General features: G+C 58.9%; 1 protein-coding gene across 1 annotated transcript; it reads left to right on the top strand.

The window, feature by feature from the left end:
- The first annotated feature begins 2,564 nt into the window (after positions 1 to 2,564).
- Positions 2,565 to 7,786, top strand: LOC129134084 (uncharacterized). The gene is made up of 4 exons (XM_077192926.1): positions 2,565 to 2,698; positions 3,755 to 4,011; positions 4,705 to 4,886; positions 6,553 to 7,786. Exons 1-4 carry the CDS (start codon positions 2,688 to 2,690, stop codon positions 6,652 to 6,654), a joined length of 552 nt encoding a protein of 183 aa, XP_077049041.1. The 5' UTR covers positions 2,565 to 2,687; the 3' UTR covers positions 6,655 to 7,786.
- Positions 7,787 to 8,204: the final 418 nt, after the last annotated feature.

The following is an 8,204-nucleotide window of genomic DNA, read 5'->3' as shown; positions in this document are numbered from 1 at the left end:
CCTCATTCCGCCCCCCTTCCCCTTTTATGGGCGTGGCTCCTCCTGCCCCCTCCCACTCTGGGCGTGCCCACGGGGCAGGCGATGGGCGTGGCCGATCTGGCCCCGCCCCCCGGCTGTCTCCATGGCAGCTGCGGCTCTGGCCGCGGCCGCCGCCGCTGATTGGCTGAGCCGGGGCGCGCGCGGCGCCGGGGGCGGGGCCAGGCGGGGCTGGGGGGAAACTGGGGGGAAACTGGGAATAACTGGGGGGAAACTGGGGGGAAACTGGGAATAACTGGGGGGGATCGGTAGGGCAAACTGGGGGGGATCGATAGGGGAAACTGGGGGGAAACTGGGAATAACTGGCGGGGATCTGTAGGAGAAACTGGGGGGGATCTATAAGGGAAACTGGGGGGGATCGATAGGGGAAACTGGGGGGAAACTGGGAATAACTGGGGGGAAACTGGGGGAGATCGATAGGGGAAACTGGGGGAACTGGGGGGAAACTGGAATAACTGGGGGGAATCTGTGGGGGGAACTGGGGGGGAACACGTACCTATGGCACAGTCACACGTGCACCTTTACCTGTGCTCACACCTGGACATGTGCCTGTAGGTGACCCTGGACCTGGACCTGTAGTGACACCTGTACATGTACAGATACCTGGACCTGTAGTGACACCTGTACACGTACAGATACATACACCTGTACCTGTGCTTATATTGACACCTGTACACGTACAGACACCTGTACCTGTACCTGTAGTGACACGTGTACACGTACAGACACGTACACCTCTACCTGTGCTTATATTGACACCTGTACATGCACAGACACCTGTACCTGTACCTGTACCTGTACCTCTATTGACACGTGTACACGTACAGACACGTACACCTGTACCTGTGCTTATATTGACACCTGTACGTGTACAGACACCCGTACCTGTACCTGTATTAACGCCTGTACCCGTATTTACATTGACACGTGTACCTGTGCCTATATTGACACCTGCATTGGGCACCTGTGGGTGCTGCGCACACCTGGCACCTCCAGCTGTACCTGTCCCCATACCTGTCCCCACACTGAGTGCAGGCCACACCTGTGTCTGTAGCTGTCACCTCACCTGTACCTGTCCCAGAGCTGTCCCTGTCCCGTCAGCTGTTACTGTCCCCCTACCTGTCCTTCTCACTTGTCCCTGTCCCCTCACCTGTGTCACCTGTCCCATTCTCTGTCCCCTCTCCCATCTCTCTGCCTTGTCCCTCTCACCTGTTCCTCTCACCTGTCCTGTCCCTGTCCCCTCTCTCCCCTGTCTCCTCTCTCACCTGTCTCCTCTCTCACCTGTCCCCGTCCCTGTCCCCTCTGTCCCCTGTCCCCTCCGTCCCCTGACCTGTCCCCTCTCTCCTCTGTCCCCTCTGTCCCCTGACCTGTCCCTTCTCTCACCTGTCCCCTCTGTCCCCTCTCTCCCCTGTCCCCTCCCCTGTCCCCTCTGTCCCCTCTCCCCTGTCCCCTCTGTCCCCTGTCCCCTCTGTCCCCTCTGTCCCCTGTCCCTTCTCTCACCTGTCCCCTCTGTCCCCTCTCTCACCTGTCCCCGCCCCCCCCCTTTTTCCCGCGCTCTCTCTCCCGCGCTCCGCTGGAGACAGCAACCGCCGCGCGCTCTGATTGGCTGCTCCCGCGCCGCCCTCAGCCAATCACCGCTCAGCGCGGCAGCGCGCGGTCCGGGGGGGGCGTGGCCGCTGCCCAAGGGGAGGGGGGAGCGCGGGGGGGGGGCAGGGGGAGCCCCGCTCGGTCAGAGGTCAAAGGTCACGGGGGTGCCCCCCCCCCCCCCCCATCCCAGGGCGGATTTTGGGGCTGTTTTCGGGGGGTCCCGGGGGTGCCGGGGGGTCGCGGGGCGGGGTCTGGCGGCGTTGGCGGCGCTGGTTGGCCCCTTCCCGCTGTTACCGGGGCGGCGGCGGCCGCAGCTTCGCCTGGAAACCGGGGGGGGGGCGGCGGCTGAGTGGCTGCGGCGACCCCGGGACCGCCCCGGGACCCCCCCCACCCCCAAAATGGGGAGGGGGAGAGGAGGGAGGGGGTGGGGGTGGGGAAAACCCCCAAAGTGGGGGCGGGGAGGGACCCCCGAGCTTTGGGGATGGGGGGGGGGGGGGGCCCACGTGGGGCATTGCTGGAATTGGGGGGGGGGGGCGTTGTTTTGGGGTGGGGGTCGCACTTTTGGGGGGTTCGGGGTCGTTATTTTGGGGTGGGGGTGTTTATTTTGGGGGGGTCGCACTTTTGGGGTGTGCCCGAATTTGAGGGGGGATCTCTATTTAGACCGTTTGAAATTTGGGATTTTTTGGGTGGGGGGGAGTCGCGATTTTAAGAGTTTGGCCGAATTTGGGGGTGGGGTCTCACTTTATTTTTGGGGGGGTCCCATTTGGCGCAAAGCCCCCAAATTTCGGGTGGGGGTCGCGCTTTGATATTTTGGGGTGAAACCTCCCGATTTTCCCAAACCGAGGGAAAGGATTTCACCCAATTTGGGGAGGGGGATCCCCCTAAAAAACCCCCCAAAATCCCCCCCCCACCCCTCACCCCCCCCCCAACTCGGCACAAGCCCGAACTTGTCCGGGGCGGGGCGGGGGCGGTGACGTCACGGGCGGGCGGTGACGTCACGCGTGGGCGTGGCCGAGGCTCGAGCCGGTGCCGGCGGTGCCGAACGCGCCCGTCCCGAGCGGTTCATGCGGCTGCCGTGAGTGGGGAGGGGTCCCGGGGGGGGCCCGGGGGGGGCCCGGGGTCACCGCGAGCCGGGGGAGACCCCCGGGATGGGGGAGGGGCGGGGGTCGCTGCGGGGGGGGACAGGGGGGGACACGCGGGGGTGGCACTCGGGGGGGGGACACCTGGAAGGAGGAGGGGGGAGAGGAAAAGGTGGGGAGGGGTCGGAAAATGGAGGAGGGGGGGGGTCAGGAATTGAGGAGGGGTCGCGGGAAATTGGGGGGGGTCGGTAAATTGAGGGGGGGTCCCTAAGGTTGGGAGGGAAGGGACCCGGGCGGGACAGGGAGGGGACAGCGGCGACAGCCACGAGGGGACGGGGGGGGGTCCCCAAAATTTGTGGGGGGGTGCCCAGAATTGAGGAGGGGGTCGCACAAATTGAGGTGCACAAATAGGGGGGGGTGCCCAAAAATTGGCATGGAGGGTCCCTAAATTGAGGGGGGGTCTTTAATTGAGGGGGGGTCCTTAAATTGAGAGAGGTCCCCAAATTAAAGGGGGGGGTCCTCAATTAAGGAGGTGCCCCAAGTGAAGGGGGGGTGCACAAAATTGAGGGGGGGTCCCCCGAAATTTGGGGAGGGGGACAAGGAGGGGACACAACGTGAGGGGGGGGGGGACCCCGAGGATGGGGGGTGGGGACCCCAAAATGAGGAGGGGGACAGGTGGGGGGGGGGGGGTGACAGCGACAGCGCCACCGCACATGGCCGGGGTGGGGGGGGGGGCTCGGAGCCTCCCGGGGGGGTTTGGGGGGGGCTGAACCCCTCGGGGGGGGTCCGGGCTGAGCCCCCCCGGCCCGGGCGGGGTCGGGGACCCCGGGGAGCCTCGGGGGTCGCGGGGGGGGGGACACGCGGGGGTCGCTCCCGGTTTGTTTACAAACAGCGCCCGCTCGCGCGGCGCCCCCTGGCGGGCGATCGGAGCAGTGCAGGGTCTGTTTTGGGGGGGGGGGGCGGTTTGGGGGACCCCCCCCCCCACACCCCCCCCCTCACCCAGCTCAATGAGACCCCAGGCTCAATGTGGGGGTGTCCCCTCCTCCCCACAGAGCCCCCCGGGAGCGATGGCCAGACCGCTGCGGGAAGGGACCCTCGGGGAGCCCCCAGCCCCACTCCCATCGCACCCCGCCTGCGGGGGGGGCGGCGGGGGTGGGACCCCCCCCACGCACGAGACCCCCCCCCAGCAGAGCAGGGGGAGGGGCCGGAGACCCCCGGGGACCCCTCCCCAACGCGCCTGAGCTGCAGAGGGCGCGGGGACACCCCGGGACCCCCCCGGAGTTTGGGGTCCTTGGGTGGGGGGCGCACGGTGAGTGCTGGGGGGGGGGGTCCCGATTGATGGGGGGGGTCTCAGTTTATTGGGGGGGGTCCCGATTGATGGGGGGGTCTCAGTTTATGGGGGGGGGGTCTCAGTTTATTGGGGGGGGGTCCCTAATTTATGGGGGGGTCCCCAATTCCTGTGGGAGGGGTCCCTATTTCTGGGGGAGTCCCCAATCCCATTGGGGGTCTCAATTTATGGGAGGGGTCTCAATTTATGGGGGGGTCCCCAATTCCCATGGTGGGGGTCCCAATTCATGGGGGGGTCCCCAATCCCATCAAGGGCCCCAATTTCTCAGTGGGGTCCTCCTAATTCATGGGGGGGGTCCCCAATTCTTGTGGGAGGGGTCCCTAATTCATGGGGGGGTCCCCAATTTATGAGGGTGGGGGTCCCCAATTTTTGGGGGGCATCCCATTTTCTGAGGGTGGGGGTCCCCGATCCCGTCGTGGGTCCCAATTTTTGGGGCGTGGTCCCAGTTTTTGGGGAGGGGTCCCCACCCAATTTCTGGGGGGGTCCCCAACTCCTGGCTGGGGTCACCCTCACTTTTGGGGGTTCCCATTCCTTTCCAAACTCCCTGCCCATATTTTTGGGGAGGGGGCGTGGCTCACCCTGACCCCCCCCCTTTATAATTTTGGGGAGGGGGCGTGGCTCACCCTGACCCCTCCCCTTTCCCCTCTCCCCCAGGTGATTTCGGCCCCTCGGAGCCCCTCGGGCCCCCCCAAACTGGGGGCATTGGGGGGGGGGCGGTCCCCAATGGGCACCTGCCCGGAGCCGCCCCCCCCGGGGCCCCCCCCAGCCCCGAGCAGATTTTGGGGGCGCGTTTGAGGCTCCTGGGGGACAATTTCCAGCACAGCTACGAGAGACAGGTGAGGGGGCACCCCGAAAACGGGGGGACCCGAAAAATGGGGGGGGACGGAAAAATGTGGGTGGAAAGTGAGAAATTGTGAGGAGGGGGAACTCAAAAAATTGTAAAATTGTCCCTATTGGGGTTATAGCAAAATTTGGGGGTGCATCCCAAAATATTTGGGGAGAAACGGTAAAAATTTAGGGGGGACACACAAATATTTGTGAGAAATTCAAAGGGGGAACCCAAAAATTTCACCCTGTTGGGATTATCTCAAAATTTGGGGGGTGTGTCCCAAAAGTTTGGGGGGGAAACAGCAAAAATTTTGGGGGAACACATAAAAATTTGGGTGGGAAATGAAAAATTTGGGGGGAGAACCCAAAAAAATTGTCCCTATTGGGGTAACCCCAAAAATTTGGGGGAGGAGGACGTGAAAATTTAGGTGGGAATGGAAAAATTTGGGTGAGAAATGAAAAATTTGGAAGGGGGACCCGAAAAATTCTCCCTGTTGGGATTATCCCAAAATTTGGGGGGGGCACCCCAAAAATTTTAGGGGAGACACCCCAAAAGTTGGGTGGGAAATGAAAAATTTCGGGGGACAGCCCAAAAGTTTGGGCCAAAATGAGGAATTTTGGGGGCTTTCCAGCCCATTCCTGGTGTCACTTCTGGAGATTTTGGCTTTTTTGGGGTTGGGGGCTCCCAAAATTGACAGAAAACCCCAAAATTTCGTGGCAACAACCCAAAATTCCGGGGGGGCGCCCCAAAATTAACCGGGCCACGCCCCCATGATGACTTTTTTGGGGACATTTTGGGTTTTTTCCCCAATTCCTCCGAGTTCTCCTCCTCAGGGCTGGGGTTTGGGGGAACGCCCCAAAATTGGAGGGAGACGCCCTAAAATTCAGTGGGGACGCCCAAAATTGGGGGGGACGCGCCCCCTGAGGCAACTTTTGGGGGCAAAAAGCCCAAAATTCAGGTTTTTTCCCCCATTTTAGCTCCACTAATTCCAACTCCTGCAGCCAGGGCTGGAATTTGAAAGGGACCCCAAAACTGAGGGAAAACACCCCAAAAATTTAGGGGAGAACCCCAAAGTTTTAATAAGGACACCCAAAATCGGGTGGGATACCCCAAAAATTCCTTTTTCCCCCATTCCAACGCCACTCCTGCAGCCAGGGCTGGAATTTGAGGAGAAACCCCAAAAATTTAAGGAAAACACCCCAAAAATTTAGGAAAGAGCCCTCAAAATTTAATAAATAGCCCCAAAGGTTTAATAAACACACCCAAAATTGGGCTGAACACTCATTTTTTCGGGTGTGACACCCCCAAAATTCAATTTTTTCCCCATCCCAGCTGCACCATTCCAACTCCCGCTGGAATTTGGGGAGTGGGAGAGGCTGGAATTTGAGGGGAAACCCCAACAATTTAAGACGAACACCCCAAAAATTTAGGGAAGAGCCCAAAAATTTAATAAACCCCCCCAAAACTTTAATAAACACCCCCAAAATCGGGCCGAACGCTCATTTTTACGGGTGTGACACCCCCCAAAATTCAGTTTTTTCCCCATCCCAGCCGCACCATTCCAACTCCCGCTGCCAGGGCCGGGTTCTGTGGGGCGGGGCGGGCGGGCGGCGCTAATTGGCGGCGCTAATTGGCGGCGTTAATTACCGGCATTAACGAGGATTCGCCCGCAGCGCCGCGGCCGGGGCCCGTTCTGGGCGCCGCTGCTCCGCTGGGTGGCGCCGTGGGTCGGGGCCGCGCCCGCAGCGCCCCTGGCGGCCAGAGGGGGGAACTGACCCCGGAAACGGCGGAGAACAGCGGGAAAACAGCTGGAAAACACCTGGAAAACACCTGGAAAATACCCGGAAAACACCTGGAAATACCTGGGAATACCTGGAGAACACCTGGAGAAAGGCGCGGGACGCTCACAGGAGGGAATCGCCCTCAGAGGGAGCACAAAGCACAAAACCCCCCCCGGATCGGAGTTGGTAGCGCCCAACCCCCCTCGGGTTTTATTTATTTGGGGTAATTTATTCATGGGGGAGGGGGGGGGTCCCCAAAATTGGGCTGAGACCCCCAAAAATGTGGCAGGAAGGGGGGACCCCCCCAAAAACAAAGGGTTGTAAATGGTGTAAATTAGGGGGGTGTACATTGAAATTTTGGGGTGTAAATTTAAATTTTTGGGATGTAAATTTAAATTTTTGGGGTGTAAATTTAAATGTTTGGGGTGTAAATTTAAACTTTTGGGTGTACATTGAAATTTTGGGGTGTAAATTTAAATTTTTGGGTGTAAATTTAAATGTTTGGGGTGTAAATTTAAATTTTTGGGGTGTAAATTAAATTTTTTGAGGTTTTTTTCAGGGGTGAAATAATGGGGGGACCCCCCTCAAAATGGTGCTGGGGGGGGTCAGGACCACCCCCCAAAATTTTTTTTAGGGGGGGAGAACCCCAAAAAAAACCCCAAAACTCCCCAAAAAAAACCCAAAAAAAAGGGCTGTAAATGCTGTATATGGGCTGTAAATGGGGAAAATTTGGGGTTTTTTTGGGTTTTTTTGGGGGGGATTTTGGGGAAACCCCCCCGGATGGTGCTGAGGGGATGAACCCCAAAAAAACCCCAAAATCCCCCAAAAAAACCCCAAAAACGGGGCTGTACATGCTGTATATGGGCTGTACATTGTATATAGGATTATTGTACATTTTTGGGGGTTTCTGTAAATTTTTGGGGGTTTCTGTAAATTTTTTGGGGGTTTCTGTACAATTTTTTGGGGGTTTCTGTACAATTTTTTGGGGTTTCTGTACATTTTTGGGGTGGTTTGTACATTGTGGGGGTTTCTGTACATTTTTTTGGGGTCTGTACAGGAATTTTTGGGGTGGGGGGGTTCCCATTTTTTGTACTTTTGTTTGCAATAAAATCGATTTACCACAGAAGGATTTGGGGCGTTTATGGGAGGGTTTATGGGATTTTGGGGGATTTTGGGGGATTTGTGGGGCTCTATGGGATTTTGGGGGAAATTTGGGATTTTTGGGGTTTGGGGGCTTGATAGGATTTTGGGGGGATTTTAGGGATTTATGGGATTTTAGGGTTCCTACAGAATTTTGGGGAGATTTCCCTGGGATTCCAGACTCCCCAAATTTTGGGGTTCGCCCATTTTTGGGGTCCCCCCCCCCTCCCCAAAAATCCCGACCCCAAATTCAGCCACGGTTTATGGGAAATCCTTTATTGGCCCTGCCCTAAAACCTGGGGGGGGCAGCACCCCCAAACCCCCTCCCCAAATTTGGGGGTACCCATGGGGGGGGTCAGGACCCCCAAATCCCCTCCCAAAGAGGCCCAGGACCCCCAAACCCC

Source organism: Agelaius phoeniceus, chromosome 36 (genome assembly GCF_051311805.1).
Source record: "Agelaius phoeniceus isolate bAgePho1 chromosome 36, bAgePho1.hap1, whole genome shotgun sequence".
Taxonomy (NCBI): domain Eukaryota; kingdom Metazoa; phylum Chordata; class Aves; order Passeriformes; family Icteridae; genus Agelaius; species Agelaius phoeniceus.
The sequence above is the reverse complement of the archived record's forward strand: the minus strand, read 5'-3'. Positions and strand labels throughout refer to the sequence as shown.